At 30.2% G+C, this 21,219-nt stretch overlaps 1 protein-coding gene across 4 annotated transcripts; it reads right to left on the bottom strand.

Annotated features, from left to right (window-relative positions):
• Positions 1 to 448: 448 nt before the first annotated feature.
• LOC112772895 (protein DETOXIFICATION 43-like) lies at positions 449 to 20,626 on the bottom strand. Of its 4 annotated transcripts, none has more exons than XM_025817906.2 (12): positions 20,502 to 20,626; positions 17,488 to 17,609; positions 16,146 to 16,454; positions 10,837 to 11,009; positions 10,621 to 10,756; positions 10,271 to 10,367; positions 9,711 to 9,811; positions 9,026 to 9,189; positions 8,757 to 8,945; positions 8,079 to 8,174; positions 7,455 to 7,576; positions 449 to 989 (listed from the first exon to the last, which is right to left on the bottom strand). In XM_025817906.2, exons 1-12 carry the CDS (start codon positions 20,582 to 20,584, stop codon positions 944 to 946), a joined length of 1,638 nt encoding a protein of 545 aa, XP_025673691.1. In that variant the 5' UTR covers positions 20,585 to 20,626; the 3' UTR covers positions 449 to 943. The 4 variants fall into 4 exon arrangements, with proteins under 4 accessions (XP_025673691.1, XP_025673689.1, XP_025673690.1 ...); XM_025817904.2 differs by lacking the exon at positions 449 to 989 and adding an exon at positions 7,189 to 7,374; XM_025817905.2 differs by lacking the exon at positions 449 to 989 and adding an exon at positions 7,189 to 7,374 and having other exon boundaries at positions 10,837 to 11,006.
• Positions 20,627 to 21,219: the final 593 nt, after the last annotated feature.

The following is a 21,219-nucleotide window of genomic DNA, read 5'->3' as shown; positions in this document are numbered from 1 at the left end:
CCTTTTCATGCAACTCACCATTTTAAAAGGCATTGTCAAAATCAAATTAGACATAATTTTCACCCTCTATTAAGAGCAATTGTAATCACTATTCTAATTTTTTTGTGGTTTGACAACAAGACTAAAGGTTTGATGATCAAAGTCAAATGCCTCTTTTTGATGAAACACTTTTGCTGCTAATCCGGCCTTGGGGTTCCATGGCTTTTGTCCAATGGGGACATTTAACGGCTTGTGAAAAGTGTTAGGGACATGAAACAAACAATCAAGATCAGGTGTAGAAGTAGTGGATGCTGCTATATGCAGGGAGTTCAATTTCAATCCCTGAACCAGGGAGGATACAGGATAAGAATAGAAGGAGCTAGCTGAGATGGAGAAGTATTCAAATATGCACCATATCATTCTTCGTCGAGATAGGAAAGTTAGTATTCATGTTATCACGAAACAACAATTTATAAGGAAACTTTCTTTCATACATGCCTCCTTAAATACACTTTTCCATTTGAAGAGAGACACTTATATCCCTTATCCAAGAAAAAGATACAATTTAGCTCTGTAATCCAGTTTGTGTTTATTAAATGGATTAAGAAAGGGAGACAAGTGTATTGATTTACAAATTATCACGTAATACAACTGACTAACGCTTTCTTGAGATACAACTCATTGCTCTTCTGCTATCTCTCTTTTCTCTGTTTCTGCACTTCCCTTTACAAATATAAACCACCATTATATATATTTTTTGTGATAATTCTTTATTAATCAAATAAAATGACGCTAAAATGATTTTTAACTTGAATGATTCAATATAAATTAAATACACCCATAATTAAGATGATCTGAGTAAAGTAATAAGTGATCAAATCTTGAAACAAGAACCAAAATGATCCTATAAGGTGAAACAGTGATACAGAGCATACACCAAATGAAATTTGCAATGCATATAACATCAGTGGAGTCTAAGAAAACGCCAAGGTCCTGTTCCTGTTCCCATCCTGCATATATGTATTTTAACACTTGTAAACCAACACTGGAAAATAGCATCATAAAATCTTTTTCTTCAAAATACTCATAAGTATTAGTAATTTGAAATTCTTTTCCAAGTTCAACTTTAATTTCAAATTTTTCTTGGAGCAATCAAGAAGAGTGTTAATAATTTTTACAATATTTTATCAGTTCATCTATTGTTAGCGAGTCCAGATGTGAGCCAATCTCAATTTATGTGAACGAGCTTGATTGTTAATGAACTTTGCAAATAGATAATAAGTATATATGTGTAGATAATTGTCCCCAATATAATAATTTTTTTTGCCTCCACACTTAAAAAAAAAAATAATGTGTAAGAAACATTTATGTTATTAGATATTAATACATTGATAACAATTATTGTATTATATAAATTTAAAACAAATAATAATAATAACTAATAATAATATAATTATTTAATTACCTAAAATCAAGGGCAATTCACTGAATTAAATAAAGTGGACATCCATATTACCATAATACACATTTTGCAAAGTGGATACCAAAATACATTTTTTTCATAAACGATGTAAACCACAATAGGGGTATCGCGGTTTACAAATGAACGTAATCCGTTACAGGGGTGTTGCGGATTACGTTGGAAGGAAAACATCACATAATTCGCGGTAGGGGTGTGGCGGTTTATGTGTGTTTTCCAGACGTGCATAAACCGCTACAGGGGTCTAGCGGTTTATGCTTTAGTCTGTTTTGCCTATAAATACCAAGCAGGATAGGAAGTGGGTCATTTGAGGAGAGTTATTTTCACACTTTCACAAATGGATAGTGAGGAGAGCTTGATGGTTCTAGTCCACTGCTATGGTAAAATAAAAAAAGTAATAGGCATGGTGTTAAGTTCACTGATAAAGAACTGCTGAGCTTTTTTATCCGTTTGACTGATACTTTGTCGGATCTGAAGAGGAACATATTGCAGAAAGCAGGGTTGTGTGGGGCCAAGCTGGTGAAGAAGGTGTTCTACAAGATTCCGATGGCGGTTGTGTCAAGTGGTGTGCAGTATGAAACATTTGTCATAGGGTCGGATGAAGACATGGGGGTCTTGTTTCATTGTCGGTGGAGTCTTTCGGAGGTGAGAATACACGAGTTGTTTTCCAAATTGGAAGACCGTATGGACAATTCCAAGGCGTCAGCGCCAAATCCTCAGTCGATGATGGTGGGGGGTGCTTCTACTTCGATGCTTGTCGTTGCACCTGGTTGTCTCCTAGCTGCACCTTCACTTGTTCTAGCACCGGCAGCTAATTCACCTGGTTTGATTACTGGTCTTGTTGGTGGTGGTGAGCCAGATCATGTTGAGGACGCGATGCGGGAAGATGATTCGGATGATGAGCCCGATCACATATCAGGGGATAGTGAGGAGGAGGCTCCAGTGGCCCCACCTGCACCTCAGGGGCCATCCAGTTCTGGGTCCCACCAACAACCCCTGCATTCCTCGACGCTGAACCTGGAAGCAGCATGTCAACAACCGAATGATGCACACACCTTCGGTTACCAAGGATTACGCGACGTCAATACTTCTGGGAAATTTCAGATTGGCCAATTCTTCCAGACTAAGGAGGAAGTTGTGATGAGTGTTATGAAATCTGATCATCTGAAGTATGTTGGGAGATGCAAGAAGTTTGAAAACGGCTGCGCCTGGATGATTCGTGTGGCACTTTGGCAGTGCAAGGGTAACTGGGAGGTTAGAAGGTATAACGGAGCCCACACTTGCCTGGCCACTTCGATTTCGAGCGACCACCGACAGCTCGATTACCACGTAATTTGTGCGAGGATCTATCTGTTGGTTAGGACGGATGCAGCGATTACCATAAAGGTGTTGCAAGAAACTACTAGGTCAACCTACGGATTTAGGCCTAGTTATAGGAAAGTATGGAAGGCAAAGCAGAAGGCAGTCGCCCAGATTTACGGGGATTGGGAAGAGTCGTATGCAGAGTTGCCCCGGTGGATCCTTGGGATGCAAGCAACGATGGACGAAACTGTTGCTTTGTTGAAGACTTCTCCAGTGCGTGTAGGTGGTGAGATTGATGAGTCTACAGAGTATTTTCATCGATTTTTCTGGAGATTTCCTCCATGCATTGAGGCTTTTAAACATTGCAAGCCACTAATCAGCATTGACGGTACGCATCTGTATGGGAAGTATGGCAGGACTTTGCTGCAGGCTATTGCGCAAGATGGAAACTCAAATATATTGACAGTTGCGTTTGCACTTGTTGAGGGGGAGAATGCTGAGTCGTGGGCTTTTTTCTTATCCCACTTGTGTCAACATGTGATCCCACAGGAAGGGATTCTGGTGATCTCTGACAGACACAACGGCATTAAGGGTGCACTGGAGGTACTAGACAGTGGTTGGAAACTGCCTCATGCATATCAAGCGTATTGCATTCGACACGTTGCAGCTAATTTTGCTCTCAGTTTCAAAGGTCAGGATGCAAGGCGGATGCTCGTGAATACGGCGTATGCCAAGACTGAGGCCGAGTTTGACTATTGGTTTGATATTATGAGGACTGAGAATCTGGCCATGTGTGATTGGACCAACCGACTGGAGTACGATGAGTGGACCCAACACCAGGATGGGGGTAGACGGTTCGGCCACATGACGACAAACATATTCGAGTGTGTTAACTCTATACTAAAGGGGACACAGAATCTTCCGGTTACTGCACTTGTCAAATCCACATATGGGAGGTTAGCAGAGCTTTTTGTCGTCTGAGGATAGATAGCAGAGGCGCAGTTGGGATCAGGCCAACGGTTTTGCCAGGCACTAGTCAAGGAGATAGAGCGCCACTCGAAAGATACGAGGTGCTTCACGGTTACTCTATTTGACAGACAGATAGAACACACTCGCAGGACTTGCCCTCAGCGAGGATCCGCCCCCAGTGCCGACGCATAAGTGTCATTAGGTCGTCATGATTAGCTTACATTTTTCTTTCCTTACTTGTGTTCTTATCCTGTTTTAGTTGTACTTACTGTTAAGTAAAGTTGTACTTGCCGTTCATTTTACGGTGATGTTGTTATTGTTAGCGATTCTCTATGAACTCGTGATTCTTTTGAGTTAATGTGTTCTAATTTTGTTGGTAATTCTATGAGTTCAAGAGTAATTCCAATTAAATCAAAACAGGAACCTATGTTGCATAAAAATTGCAAACTAAACTTTCATCCAACAACTCATCCTCCATGAAAAATGAACTAAGTCCACACTAAAGCATAAACCGCTAGACCCCTGTAGTGGTTTATGCACGTATGGAAAACACACATAAATCGCGACACCCCTACCGCAGATTATGTGATGTTTTCCTTTCAACGTAATCCGCGACACCCCTGTAGCGGATTACGTTCATTTGTAAACCGCAATATCCCTGTTGCGGTTTACATAGTTTATGAAAAAATGCATTTTGGTATCCACTTTGCAAAATGTGGGCTTTTTTACCTATATGCGCATGTAAAATACATTTATTCCCAAAATACGCACGGTTTGAAATTTCTCCTCAAATACGCACTGCCAACTCGTAAGGAGCAAACACGAAATGAAAATAGGAGGCATATCAAGGATGGTGGCCGCGAAATGGCTCCTGGCGTCTGACACAAACCATTTCAATTGCGTCAGCCACGAAATGGAGCACCTCAGCTATGGCACACACGAAATGGCCCAAATGTCACGACAGAAATAAAAAAAATGCACTCACAAAAAAAACCTGTGACTCTCTTTACCTATTTATATATAGAGAAAGAAAAAGAGTGATAGAGATAGATAGATATATATGAAAATGGTGAGAAGAAAGAGTGAGTACAGCCTTTCTCAACAAGAAAGAGGTGTCTCATACACAAAATGTGTATGTGAATAATGCATAATGTATCGTAATAATTAATTTTTTTATATGATTATAAATTATAAATTTCATTTTTGGCAAATAGCTAAATTATTATCTAATAATTTTTAATATTAATTTTAGGGCAAAAAACAGAAATAAATCAAGGGAAAAAATAATTCATGGTATAATTCGAATTACACACAGTAATTCATGGTATAATTCGAATTATGCTGTTAAAAAATTAATAATTTATTAAAAAAATTTTATTGAAAAATTTATTAAAAAATATTAATAATTTAAAAATTAAAAAAATATATATTTTATTTCATACGTTAAAAAAAAGCTAACAAAATATTTAATTACGAGACTTTTTTAAAATATTAATGAGCTATCAATTCGAATTCCATACAATACTTTTCTGTCCATTTTTAATAGCTCATGAATATTTTTAATAAATTTTTTTAATAAATTTTTTTAAATTATACTACAAAAAATATTTTATCCTATGCAAAATAATTTAAAAAAAATGGCTTAAAAAAATGTTAGGAGTACTATAAAAATTTGTAATGTTCTAATAACTTAGGTAAATACATGCATGTACTCAAATTTTAAATAAAATACTCTACATAGTCAATAATAATTTAAAAATAAAAAAAATATTTTATTCCATACAAAATAATTAAAAAATATATTTTATTCTATACAAAATAATTTTAAAAAATAGCTTAAAAAAGATGTTATGATTACAATTTATATTATTAATATGTGAAAATCTTAGAGTTATTTTATAATTTAATTTTTGTCTTTGGTAAAAACACTATATCCATTGTTAACAATAATAACAAATAAAAGTAAATGCTTAATTTAGTTTTTATATTTTTTATCTTAAACAAAATAAATTACAATTCAACTCTTAATCATGAAAATAAATCATCAATGGCTGATCCATCTTGCACTTTTTGTAATTAGAAAAAATTATCATTTTATTTTAGTTAGGATGTGGGTGTGTATAAGAAAGAATAATTAGAAAGTAAATTGAATATTCACTAAACTTGTGTCTTTGTTGTGCAACTTATTTAAAAAAAGTAAAACAATCAATGCAACATGATACATTTATTTTGGGTATACTACTTATATATACAATTCGTGCTCGTCACATAAGAAGTGGACTATTTCGTGTGTGCCATAGCTGAAATGCTCTATTTCGTGGCTGACGTAATTAGAATGATTTGTGTCAGACGCCATGAGCCATTTCGCGGCCACCATCCCTAATATGCCCCCTATTTCTATTTCGTGTTTGTCCCTTACTAGTTGGCAGTGCGTATTTGAGGAGGAGTTCCAAACCGTGCGTATTTTGGGAATAAATGTATTTTACATGCGCATATAAGTAAAAAAGCCCAAAATGTGTATTATGGTAATATTGATGCCCACTTTATTTAATTCAGTGAATTGCCTAAAATCAAGAATAACTTTTTAAATATAAATGAGACCATTAGTATTTAATATTTTTTATAATATATATAATTTATTTACTTTTTATTGTTTTGTTTAATTTTATTTTTTTTATACATTTAATATTATCTTGTCAAAAAATCTTTTACTATAATATTATAAAATGTCAACTTTACAATTAAATATCGAAAAATTATTTGAATATTTTTTTAATAAAAAAAGATATTATTTTATCTATACCTATATATAAAAAGAATTGCAGTTGTTTGATTTGAATTTTTATTTTTCTCACAAATTTTTTGTCCCTCTCACATAATTTTAGTAAAAATTCAAACACCAAAATAAAAAATAATAAAAATTCTAAATTAGTTCATTCGAGTTATACTTTTTATAAATTTGTTAGCTATTGCGTTATTATTCTTTTTTGTATCATATAAAAAATAATCAATAAAAATGTAAATTTACGGATATTAGATGCTTGATCAGGCGCTAATATTAATAATAAATGTATTACTCATGTAATATTACCAAAATATTAAAATAAAAAAATATTCTTAATTAATATACTTTTAAATGTATTAAGTACATTTAGTTATTAAAAACTTGACTTAATATACTCTAAAATTTAAATATCTAAATATAAATATTAATATTTTTTATTATCTTACTATATTATTTTGTCCCCACTTCTAAAATTAGTTAATTGAATGAAGATTACTAATCTTACTATTAGAATCATGTGGTAATGATATGAAATATTATGTGTCAAGCACTATTTTGGTTGGACACCCAAAAAAAAGCACTATTTTGGTCTTTCATTTTTTGTTATGCATTATAGATAGATTTTATTTTTTGGTTTTAGTTCACTAGGCATAAATACTTATGTATTCGTCGATTGAGAGACAACGACTAATGTCTAACCCCATCTGAGTTTATAACATTATTTAAGTAACCGAAGCAATAACCACTTGATGTGATAGGTTTAGTACTTGATAACATACATTTATAGTTTCTGATCGGTTCTATATTAGTGCTTGAATTTTCTTCTTTTTTTGTTTTTGGTGACTGCTTGAATTTTCTTCTGAAAGAACTAAAAGTATTATATGATATATCATGCTTAATTGCATATACATAGATTGCCTAACATGGGGAAGATTTTACCTCCAAAAACCAGCAAACATGCGAAGACTCATGAAGATGGTAAGAGCAATCCAAATTCCCACGAAACCTTTGCTCTTTGAGAGAATAAGTAATGAAGCAACAGTTGCAAATCCCACCATGACCTAAACAAAGAGAATGGCAAAATAATAGTTTGGATTAATCACGCATATATATATACATCGGTTTACGTATGATGTTATTTTGATCATTGGTACACCAATTAAAAAATCTAAAATTAATAATCGATTACAAAATTTATATAATACAAATATTTTATTATTTACTGTGTTTAACTAGGTGAAGGCCGAATAAATAATGACTTGATGGAAGTTACTTTAATAAATGTATTATTAAAATAGGAGAAACTCAGGTACAGTCGACTTCACGTGAGGTTGATAGCTGAGAGTCGTTAGATGATTTGACTGATTTGACTAAATTTTTATCTAACGACTTTCAACTATCAACTTTACGTGAAGTCGACTGCACCTGAGTTTCCACCTATTAAAATATTTAAATGACAAATTTATTAAACCAAAATATTTTACTATAGTGATAGATATTATGAATCAAAAGTAGTATGAAAATGGTAAAACAAAAAGAAAAGGCAAGTGAACTTATTATTACCAAGGAGTATGCAGAATAAGCAAAATCAGAAGCACCATAGTTCACACCATCAAATACAAAGGCCAATGAATTGATTGGTTGTGTAGCAGCAACAAACTGGTAGTGTTGTTTGCAATTAGACACAATAACATGGGAAACATTATTATTGAATCAATGAATTCAGATTATAAGATAAATAATGAACTGCGCGTGATATATGAATTTACTAACTTTTTTATACACTAAATTAATTTTAAAGTTTAATTTTAATGCACTATTAATTTAAAATATTTTGCCTAGTTATCATCCATTCTTTTAAATGATTCGTAATTAATGTAGTTTTAAAATTAGTGATTAAATACCTATATAAAATTATTTTATACTAACACCGTATTAAAATTAAATTGATTAATTTACTAATATATTTTATTATTGTGTAAATTATGGTTTGAGATCTAAATAACTTGCTAATAATAATAAAAGAAAATGAGTGAGCTTAATATGAAAAAAGGGTAAATAAAAAAAGAGGAGTGCAATACCATTAATTAGTTATTATTAGTATTTTTAATAATGTAAAATTATATTTAATAATATAAAATTATTCATTTTTTTTATTTATTAAGTATTGATCAAATTTTAATTAAAGTTGTTGCTCCAAGACTTTCTCATAAGAAAATATAGTTTTGATAATATATATACCGGAAGGCCTATTCTGATTATGTGCAAAACAGGGATAGTTTTGGAGAAAAGTCCAGCTCCAAAGTACATTCCAATGCCGACAAGAAGAGAGAGAGCAACTCCCAAAACAAACCCCATTTGTAGCGTCCTTGCTGCAGCAGCAATTACTTTCTCATAGTCTTTCTCAGCAAAGGAACATGCTAGAATTGCCTGTGAAATTTAATTATCTAGTTAGTCATTAATACTCATCATCATCATTTATTAAAAGAAAAAGAAGATAATTATTTGACCTGTACGGCAACAGCTAAACCGTCAGCAATAAGGGAAGAAGTGAGCCACACTTGGAGGCAAGTTTGGAATGCCGCCATTGGAATTGCCCCTAATCTTGCTGCCAATGACGATGCCAGCGTGGCACAGAACGATGCCGCTATTACTTTCGCCAATAACATCCCTCCTATCATAATTTAAACATACATTTTTACTCAAATAAAATTTGGATCCATCATTGCAAGTAACATTTAACACAATCCAAAAAAATTATTAAAAATAAAAATATCAAAAATTCAAACTCAGCAAAAATTATTTTTAATAGTCTCTATAGTAAATTTATTTAACAAAAACTAAAATTGACTGCTATAATGTTGATTCTCTAACATTACTCTTATAATTATAGTTTAAATTTGACATCTAAATTTAATTTTAATACACTTACAATTAAAGAAATTATATATATAATTGCATATGGCCAGACTATGAGCAAAACAATTATATTTTTATTTTTCATTGATCTAAAAGAATGAATTTCATTAAATCGTACCTATTATGCCATAAAATTCCTGCTTTATACTATTGATTTTAAACAAAATAATTAATTTTTAATTTAATTGATTTTAAATCATTTCAAATCAAATGAAAAAATATTTAATTTCAAGCACACCCTTAATTAGGACTAGGTTAGTATGTTCACCACCCTACCATTTTTCAGAAACCTGAAGATCTGCAAATTCTTAAAGCCTGGTGGTAGAAGTACCATTTTTCTGATTAATATCATCCATAGAATCAATGCCATGAAGAACCTAAAACAGCCACCATTTATGAAAAGTTGAAGTTATTGTACGAACAATAATAAACTTGATTAGTTTTATTTTATTTTTTTAATGAACTTTATTAGAATATTACTATATATGTGTTCTATTATTCATTTTTATCGTTCAGTTTCTCTGTTTGAAATTGTATATTAATTTATATGCTTAATATATTAAAAATATTATAAATATCAATTCTTTAATTTTATATGGATTATTTTTAAAATAAGGATCTCACATAACTTTTTCTCTGTCTAAGAAAATGAAATAATCCTCTACTATATATTTAAGATAATTAATTTTTTTGGGAGCACATAGTTTTTTATAAATATTAAGGAATAAAATTAAAGAAAAAATTAGTAAAATTGTTTTCAAATATTTGTTTTTATTTTTTTCTTTAGTCAAATTATGAATAATTATTAAATAGAACGAAAATAATATATAACTTACTGGGAGACGACATGTGAAATGGCTGCACCCGTGAGACCCAAATTGCAATGAAAAATGAGTAGTGGGTCTAAACTGATATTCAATGCATATCCGAAAACTGAACCAAATGAAATGAAAATAAAGATAAATATGTGAACTCATACATATAAAAGGGGGTTAGACTCGTTTGTATAAAGAGGAAGAGAGAGAAATGTGAACAAGTAGAAAAAAAAGGAGGGAATATGTTGCAATAAAAAATATATAATAATTAATTTTGATAATTGATTTTTATTATTTGATTTAAAAATGAAACATTACTCCTTGAAACCAAAATATGCTTGATTACATTACAAAGCTTCATTTCAACTTACGAATGACATATAAAGGAGTTTTTGTGTCCTTGAATCCTCGAAAGATTCCTTGCATGGCTAGTGAGAGAAGCATTGCAGGTGCACCTAACGATCTCAATCTCAAGTACTTTACGGCAGGGTCTAGCATAGGAGAACCCTACACATATTAAAGTACGAGGAATTATTATTAAACAATAATTAATAATTAATCATTAATAATTAATAATTAATACTCACATGTTTGAGACCCATTGCACCTAATAGGGGTTTGTCTGCAAATATAAGAACTGCAGCTTGAATGATGCCAAGGATTGTGGCAAACAGCAGTGATGTTGATGCTGAACCAAGTTGTAGCTTCTTTCTTTCAACCGTTTTCAACATATTTTTCTCACATATATTTGTATATTCTTCTGATAAAAGGAATTTAATTAGCACTCATGAAAACTTCTCATACTAGCTAGCATGATGAACATATATACAAAACTGAAATTAAAATCATACCGGAAAAGATAAATGTTTCTCTCTCTCTTCAAATAATTGTCGAAAACAGAAACATATATATTTAAAATTAATAAATTACTTTAATTTTGCTAATACTCAAAATTTTATGAGTAATTAAAATTACCTCAAATAAACAGATATATGGAATTAACAAAATTAAATTAAGGTTATTATAAAACATAACCAATGTCATATAATTAGTTTTTGAAACAGATATTTAAAAAAAATAAGAGAAAATATTTAGTTTCATACATGGTGAATTCTATGGTGCCTTTGTTATAGTGCCTAAATTGTCTAACTTCCCTTTTAAAGTAAAAAATAAAATGTTTAAAATAAAAAATAAATCATGTAAAATTTATTAAGTATTATTTATTTACTTTTTTTAGTAACTTAGGTATAAAGTGATAGCCACTATAGCATTCACCTTCATACATTCTCTCTTCTTTGTATTTAACAATATATATATATATATATATATATATATATATATATATATATATATATATATTATGGTGTTTATGGTTATGATAGTTATTGTGATTATATAATTTTTTAAAATAAAAGTAATATTTTTTTATTCAACAACAATTTTTAATTTAAAATTAAAATAAAATAGTATTAAGATATAAATAATATTTTTTAATATTAGAAAGGAGAACAAAATTATTTGACAAAGACGTTAACACTAACTGCTAGTTCTAACAGAATTCTAGTTTGTCAGTTAGTTAAAGATGCTTTGTTTGATGAGTCTTTACTAGAAGAGTTGGTTACAGTAAGCTTATATGTAGTTGCTACTCAGCATTATAAATGTACTATTCTTCTGATAATCAATAACATTTTTGTTCAATTACTTCTGCTGCAAGTTACCACTCTTTTTCTACCACTCTTTCTCTCAAAATTCTGTTTCTCTACTTTATTTGGTTTGTGTTTAGCTATAGTCTTTCTTGTTAGTTCCTTTATAGTATCTAGAGCCTACATCTCTGCTTCTTCTTCATGATGGAGATTACCCTCTCGGATTCTATAAAGAAATTATTCTCCCAATCGCAGAAAAACTCAATGAAGAAAACTACTCCACATGGAGATACATTATTGCAATTCTCACCATCGAAAATCTTGGTCTTAAAAGTCATCTAGATCTCTAAAAAATTCTTGAGCAATTCACATCTGATGCTACCAGGAAAACTATTACAGAAATAGAAGAATTCAAGAACTAGTGCTAAAGAGATCGAGCACTCACCACATGGCTTGTTGATTCCAAGACCAATTGAATAAAAAACAAAGTCATTCACCTCTCTAGATTTCATGAAGTTTGGGAAAGGATTGATGACTATCTGCAAGTATACAAAGTCTCAAAAGTCAATTAAGATCTTGCAAGAAGACTAGTTCAGCTGCTGAGTTTTTGTCCAAGATTTGCAAAATTGTGGATTCATTATTTTCTGTAGGATATGAAGTATTTGAGGATGATCATCTTCAAGCCGTCATTGAAGAACTTAATGAAGAATATGCAGTTTACATCTCTTCCGTGACAGCAGAAAAGGGACCCTTTAGAATTGTAGAGATTGAAGCTTTCTTGCTTTCTTACGAAGAAATGCTAGAGCACTTCAAGAAGTCAGAATCTGGTATGCATGTAGCTCATTATATGTAGAATTCTTCACTAAATTTTGATTTCAACCGTAGCAATACTTATAGACGAGGACGTGGAAGAAACATTATAGGAGGTGGAAGATTTGGATTTAACAACAACAATAATTCAAGAATGCAATGTCAACTTCGTGGGAGGTTAGGCCACGTGGTGTGGAACTGTTACCATAGGTTTGACCAATCTTTCAACCTAAATTCTGGTAATAATTTTTCAGCAAAACAAACCCCATATATCAATGCTCAACCTCCACCACCTCCAGCCAATTTTCATCATTCAACTGCCTATCTAACTTCCCCATCTTCATTCGTCAGTGAAGCCTCATGGCTTGCAGATTCTGGTGCAAGCCATCACCTAACACCAGTCTCTTTAAGGTAAAATTCAAACCTTAGAGGGTCAAAATCCTATTACTGAAATGGATCTATCCCTTTTAGCAACAGTCTCTCTCCCTATGAAATTCTGGGAGGATGTCTTATAATAATCAATAGACTTCCAACAAGTATTGTTGATAATAAAAGTCCATGAGGTTTTATTTCATCAACTTTAATCTCTTTAAAGTGTTTGAATGTGCACACTTTCCTTTTTTAAGACCTTATAGGAGTGCCACTACTACACCTTCTAATACACAATCAAAACAAGAAACTCTTCATCATCACCAGCACACAGAAACTCCTATACCTATAAGTGGCATGGCGGTATGCCTCCCCCCATCACACCATTAAACACACGCTCTATGATTACAAGAGCCAAATCTAGCCACATCAAATCAAAAGCATTAGTGATTCAAACTCCTGACCTTATCAACAACATACCATCAAATGTCAAATAAGCACTCAACTATTCACACTAAAAAGAGACAATGAATATTAAGATGCAAGTACTGAACATATGTGGAATATGAACTCTCACAAAAGCACTAGTAAATGAAACAATTATAGGGAGTAAATGGGTGTTTGCCATCAAAAGAAATCAACAAGGTGATATTCTGAGATATAAAGCAAGGCTAGTTGGCAAGGAATTTCATCAAAAAGAAGGAGTACACTATGAACAAATCTACTCTCCAGTGATCAGATCAACCACAGTAAAGGTGATTCTCATCATTGCTATACCCTTAGGTTGGCCATTAAGACAATTCGACTTCGACAATGCCTTTTTGAATGAAAAATTTGAAGAGAATGTCTATAAACTTCAAGCACAAAGATATGAGTGCTCCAATAACACTTGTTTGTAAACTTAATAAAGCCATATATGGCTTGAAACAAGTTCCTCGAGCTTGGTTCAAGACACTGGCAACAACACTATACAAGTTTGGATTTAAAAATACTAAATCAAATGTATCATTATTTGTAAGACATACTTAAACTAATATTACCTATCTCTTATTGTATGTACATGATATTATAGTTACAGAGAATGATTCCAAAGTCATTGAAATTTTAATATCACAGTTGAACAACCTTTTTTTTAAAAGATCTTGGCAGATTTAGTTACTTTCTGGGATTGGAGAAAGCATATCTTCTACACAGGGAGTTGATGATTTCACAAGCCAAATATGCTAGAGAAATATGGAAAGGAGAACTCTAAACCATTACCAACACCTATGTCCTCAGATTCTAAACTTTACTTGAGCGATTTTGAACTATTTGAGAATACTACTAAATATAAATCTACAGTAGGAGCTCTTCAGTATTTGACAATAATAAGGCCAGACATTGCAACATTGGAAAAGTGTGAAGAAGATCTTGAGATACTTATAGGGTACAGTAAGTCATGGAATTGTGTTTTCCAAAGCCACTAATTTTAGGATTCTTTCCTTTGTAAATGCAGATTGAGGAGAGGGGATCTTGAAGATAGGAAGTCAATTACTGGTTTTCGTATTTATTTGGATAATAATATCATATTTTGGAAGAGTAATAAGCAAACCAAGGTTAGTAGGAGTAGCATAGAGGCAGAATATCGATCCATATGTGCAGCCCATACTGAGATAATATCTATACAACAACTTTAGTTTGAGGGGGTATTGAGGAAGGAGAGCAAAATTGCTTGATAATGACTAACACTAATGGCTAGTTCTAACAGAATTTTAATTTGTTAGTTATAGTTAGTTAAAGATGCTTTTCTTCACGAATCTTTACTAGAAGAGTTGGTTAGAGTAAGCTTTCGATAGTCAACAACATTTTTGTTCAATTACTTCTGCTGTAAATTACCACTTTTTCTCTCAAAACTCTATTTTTTCACTATACACAATTTACCTTCTTTGATTTGTGTTTAGCTATATTTTTTGGGATGCTTCCATAAAGATGTTTTGTAAAGTCACTTAGGTGTCGCATTATTATTGAACGTATTAATGAATCGGTTATTTTTGAATTTCTTAACAAATTAGAATAAAACTGATTTTTTTATAACAATAACAATAAATTCAATTTATTTTTGGGGATCTAATTGTATTTTTAAATTTTTAGGGATTCAAATGTCTGCAAAATAAAAAGTCCGAGATATATTTGTCTTTTTATAAAAAAATTTAAAGATATTCGATTTAGATTGTGTAATTCGATCATATCAAATCGGGTCTAATAATTATAATGCAGATAATTGGGTTTATTATTGTTGCTATAATAAATCGATTTTATTTTGGTTTATTAAAAAATAAATTATTAACCAGTTTAATAAAGATGTCCAATAATAAAATAATACATATAAACATCTTTAAAAAAGGATATTTTTAGTGTCTTTATTAAAGTAGTCTCAATATTTTTTTTTGTTAGTTCTATTATTTAAGAGTTGTTAAAATCTTTTAGTCATTGTAATTATACATAACGTAGATTCACAATACGTATATATTTCAATGATGTAAGTGTTTAATGTAATATATGTAGTTGTTAGAGATATAATTATTTATATTTTATATTTTATTAATTTAAATTTTTAGAGAAATGACTTCATCACAATAGTATTGATTGAAAACAAATTTAGTATTTGTTTGGGCGCAATTATTTTGATAAAAAAATATTTTTTTTAATGAAAAAATATTTTTTTATTTTTTAGTGTGTTTGGCAAATTTCTAGTAGTAAAAGTAAAAATACTAGAAAAATCAAAAAATATTTTTTTGAGAAGCTATAATTTACATCTTTTTTTAAAAGATATTTTTTCCTTAAAAAAAGATTTTTTTCATGTAATAAATAAACAAAAAAATACTTTTATATTGTTATACCCAAACATAATTGATAGATAAAAAAATTTTTTTGGATGAGATATTCAAACATAAAATTATTTTTTTTAGAAGCTCACCCAAACAAACGGGTAAGTTTCTCTTTTTCTTTTACTATTGGCTGTTTTCTAAAATCTATTAAAAGAACCTCTCACGATCTGAGTTGTAAAAAAAAAGGAGAAAGGGATCAGAATGCACCGTTTCCATTATTGGTCTCTTCAGTCAAAGCACCATCCCTATGAACATTATTCTCCGGTGTTGGCATGGGACTCTTCATTCTTCCATCTTGTGTACGTTCACACACTTGCATATCTTGATGATGCAAATGGTCATTATTTTTGGTGACTAATTCATAGGTCAGTTTGGTCTCATTTTGATTGGTTTTCTGAATAGTATCTTCTTCTGCCACGAAGGAAGTTGTAATGCTCACGAGGGGGACCACTGTAATCTTTGAAGATAGGTTGAACAATGCAATCGCAACTCCAGCAGCACCTTGATCCACCGGCCCTAATCATTTCCCACAATTGTTTAATTGTTAAATATTACTATTTTCACACATATAATATATGAGGATTCATATAATAATTACATTTCATTTAAGTAATATAATCGAATATGATTCATACATAATCAAATTTCATAACAATGTAATGGTATAAAACATATTTTTTGTCCTATATTTTAATATTTTTTTAAAAATATTTTTAACGTTTAATTTTATTTAATTTTATCACTAATATTTTTTATTTATGTCAAAATTATTCTTAAACGCTTAACTTCATCTAAAATATTTGGAGAAAAATTAAAAATATCAAGAATAATTTTAACAAAAATTGAAAACATTAAAAATTAAATAAATTGAAAATATTAGAAATAAAATTAAATGTTAAAAATATTTTTTAAAAAAATTATAAATATTAAAAAAAACATATTTTATCCTAATATGATAAAACAATATTTACATTTTAATCAAAATACAAATAAAAGTAGAAAAGTACTACTAACTAAATTTTTTGTCAATACAAATTTCGACTATACTTATAAAAATCGATTATTCTGCAGGAAAAATTTGTTGATTATTCTACAATAATAAAACTTAAGACTACTAATAATGCTTAGCTCAGTATCACAATCAAAAAATAACATAATAATCTCATTTTCTCTCGCAATTCATCTGATATCATAATCTTCTTAATTCTCTAGCTTCTCTCAACTCACTGATACCTAAGGCTTTAACTAAAAATGGTTAAGATGTAGGCAAGAAACAATTATTCATTGGCTGACTATGCCATATAAAGATCGATGATCAAACTATATATAAGGGAATTATTATATTATAATAAGAGGAATATAGTGTTATATTCACTATCTTTATATATTTTTTTGTACACTTTTTATTTTTAGTATTAAAAATAATTAATAAAAAATGAAAAAAGATAAAAATTTATTTTTTATATCATAAGACAAAAGTATATAATAAAAGAAAAAGGTGCAAATTAAATAAATTATCATTTGTGTTATTATAAAGAAAGTGAGATACCTAAGTGGCCAATGAAAGCTGTGTCTATGAGAGAGGCAACGGGATCGGCAGCAACAGCTAATGCAGCTGGTATTGCAATCTTTAGTATCTCCTTCGCCAGCGAATCATTCTTAAAAACAAGTCTACATGCACAAAAGAGTTTCGGAGAAATAAGAATATGCAAAATATATAATATATATAAGACTTAAAGAGTAATATTATTGTTAAAGTTATAAAAATATTTCATACAAATCTAAAACTATTAAGGTATTTGCATATATATATATATATATATATTTCTAATAAAATAATTAGTCACTACAATAATCAAATACTTTTATTAAACATCACATATATATTTCTATATGATAACTGATTTTTTTAAGGTGTTTGCTTTAATACAATGATAAATTCATACGTATCGATACATTTAAAATATGGACAAATAACAATAATTTATGTGAAATTTATTTTCCATGTCAACATCAGATTTTTTTTTTTAAATATATATCATATCACTAATTTTATTAAAATATTCTTATAATATAATAAAAATAAAAATTATTTTTTTATTTAATTTTTTAAAAGACTTAAATACCCTTTTTTATATGTTAGACAAAAATTGCTGTTTTAGATTAATTGAATTATTTAATTTTACCGTTTTAAAATTTAAATAATCTAAAAACTAAAAACAAAAACACATTTAACAAAATTATTTGTCTCTCCATAAATCCTAATTAATCATTCATACCAAAAAATTAAACAAATCTAAAAAAGACTAAAAAAAAAGTCACTTTGTTCTTTGATTTGCTGGGTTTCTCACCCAACCTTCATATCTTTAGATTCTCTTTTCTGTGTTTGTATCTCTCTCTCTTCTCTTCAATCTCGCCTCTTCTCCCCTGTAAAGAAGACAAAGCTTCCTCCACGGCACCCTACCAAGGTCACCGCAGTTTTCGTGCGCACCTCACCCAGCCGAGGAAAACGTTCTCGCGTCACGCGTCAGGGAGCGTCGCCCTCTTGTGGGTTCCAGAGAGTGTTGCCGTCTTCTTAGTTCCAAAGAGCGTCGCCGTCTTTCTCGTTCTTCATCACCGTCGTCAGCCTCTTCCTTCCAATAACATCCTCTCTATGATCTCTGTGATTTCTGTGATTTTAATTATGGAAAAGTCTAGGGGGTCAGCAACTTTTCCAAATTCTGGCCAGCATGTAACCAGGAAGAAAAAGTGAGCCATTGGATGAAATCTCACACCATTGAAATCATCATTAATGGCTATTTGATGGCTATAAATACCAAAAATTGCTGGCCCCTAGTACTCCTCTTTAATTATTATAGCATTGTTGTAATTTTTGTAATTAATGTAATTTGGTTTGATTTCTGTAATTTTATATTAGTTGTTGTTAATTTTGACAAAATAAAAAACTTAAACATCAATTTGAGAGATTGTTGCTGGAGCTTTTGGAATTGCTATTTTGCTTGAAATTGGGGCCTCATTAGGAGAAATATTAATGGATTGTGTATTAGCTCCTATTCCAGTTATTTCAATAGTAACTGAATATTTAGATGAATTTATTTTACTTTTTTAAAAAGAAGAAAAAAAAAAGAAAAAAGAATCATGTTTTTTAATTAATAGATACGATGAAAAGAAATTTTGATTAAAAAAAGAAAAAAGGATTAGATAGTTTAAAGAACTCTTACAATCAATATTTTTTTTAATCAAAATTTCTTATCATATCTATTAATTAAAAAACATGATTTTTTTTTTCTTTTTAAAAAAGTAAAATAAGCTCATCTAAATATTCAGTTACCATTGAAATAAGTGGAATAAGAGCCAATACACAATCCATTAATACTTTTCCTAATGAGACCCTAATTTCAGGCAAAATAGCAACTCCAAAAATTTCAACAACAATCTCTCAAATTGATGCTTAAGTTTTTTATTTTGTCAAAATTAACAACTAATATAAAATCACAGAAATCAAACCAAATTACATTAATTACAAAAATCATAACAATGCTATAATAATTAAAATCACAGAAATTACAGAGAGGATGTTAGCAGAAAGGAGAGGCTAACGACGGTGATGAAGAACGAGAAAGACAATGAGAAAGATGGTGACACTCTCTGGAACCAGTAAGATGGCGACGCTCTCTGGAATGCACAAGATGGCGCGCTCTCTGACGCGACGACATTCTCCTCGGTTGACTGAGGCGCGCGCGAAAGCTGCGGTGACCTTAGCAGGGCGCCGTGGAAGAGAAAGCTTTGTCTTCTTTACCGAAGAGAAGAGGCGAGATTAAATAGAAGAGAGGGAGATACAAACACAGAGAAGAGGATCAAGAGATATGAAGGTTGGGTGAGAAACCCAGCAAATCAAAAAACAAAGTTTTTTTTAGTATTTTTTAGATTTGTTTAATTTTTTTGGTATGGATGATTGATTAGGGTTTATGGAGAGATAAATAATTTTGTTAAATCTGCTTTTGTTTTTGCTTTTTAGATTATTTAAATTTTGAAATGGTAAAATTAAACAATTTGATTAATCTAAAACAGTAATTTTTATCTAACAATAAAAAAGGGTATTTAAGTTTTTTAAAAAATTAAATAAAAAATAATTTTTATTTTTATTAAATTATAAGGATATTTTAGTAAAATTAGTGATATATATATATATATATATTTAAAAAAATCTGATGTTAACATGAAAAATAAATTTCACATAATTTATTATTGTTTGTCTATATTTTAAACATATCGGTACATATGAATTTATCATCGTACCAAAGCAAATATTTTTTTTAATATCTATGTAGGATAGTTGTAGAATTATTTCGTCAAATAAACATTAACATATGTGTTGCATCGTTTATGTATAGAAGGTAGACAAAATAATACACAACGTTATATGCCACAAAATCAGTAGCATAATGGCAATTATATTGTAACTGTTATACATACTTCTATTATGTGATTCCTGCATAACATACAATGCAATCACAACAGTAATATAAAGCCATGAAAACATGTTTGGTAAAGTTTAGATACCTCGCATCTTTGAAGAAAACAAAGACGGGCATTTTCCATTTGCTCCTGTAAGAATTCAAACGGCCACTCTCCTCCATGTTCATGTTATAAACAATCTTGGTATGTGTTTTTGGGGGGGTATATATATATACAAATATTATGTGACCCCCTTTAACATTGAAAGATCACCATGATGTACCATCAAAAAAGGAAAGAAATAAATATAAAGCATAGATAACAACGACCTAGATATAGACTGATGTGATTATTGTAGTGATTACGGAAACTCAGAAGCCATATATCCTGTATATATATAGAGAGATATTAGAGTAATATTTCAAATTGTTATCTAATAATTATTTATCAGCAGAAAAAACTAGTCTATATTATAATATTTGATAAACTAGTTTTTAATATTTTGAAATAATAGACAATTAATTTTTAATAATAAGGATCGGACAAATTAGTCATAATATTTTATCTTTTAAAAATGACAAATAATTAGTTCTTAGTTATTTTTAAAAAATTAATAAATTTAGAATATTAAATTTTATTAAATTATAAAAAATAATTTTTGTAATAATTTAAAAGATCAGAAATTAATTTATAATTTTTTGTTATTAGAATCCAATCCAAAACAAAACTTGTTATAGATTAATTCAGCATTTTTATTTATTTGTTATTATATCATATTACAGGAGCATGCAGACACTTCAGGCATTGAAAGATCACCAAGGCT

Source organism: Arachis hypogaea, chromosome 18 (assembly GCF_003086295.3).
Source record: "Arachis hypogaea cultivar Tifrunner chromosome 18, arahy.Tifrunner.gnm2.J5K5, whole genome shotgun sequence".
Taxonomy (NCBI): Eukaryota; Viridiplantae; Streptophyta; class Magnoliopsida; order Fabales; family Fabaceae; genus Arachis; species Arachis hypogaea.
The sequence above is the reverse complement of the archived record's forward strand: the minus strand, read 5'-3'. Positions and strand labels throughout refer to the sequence as shown.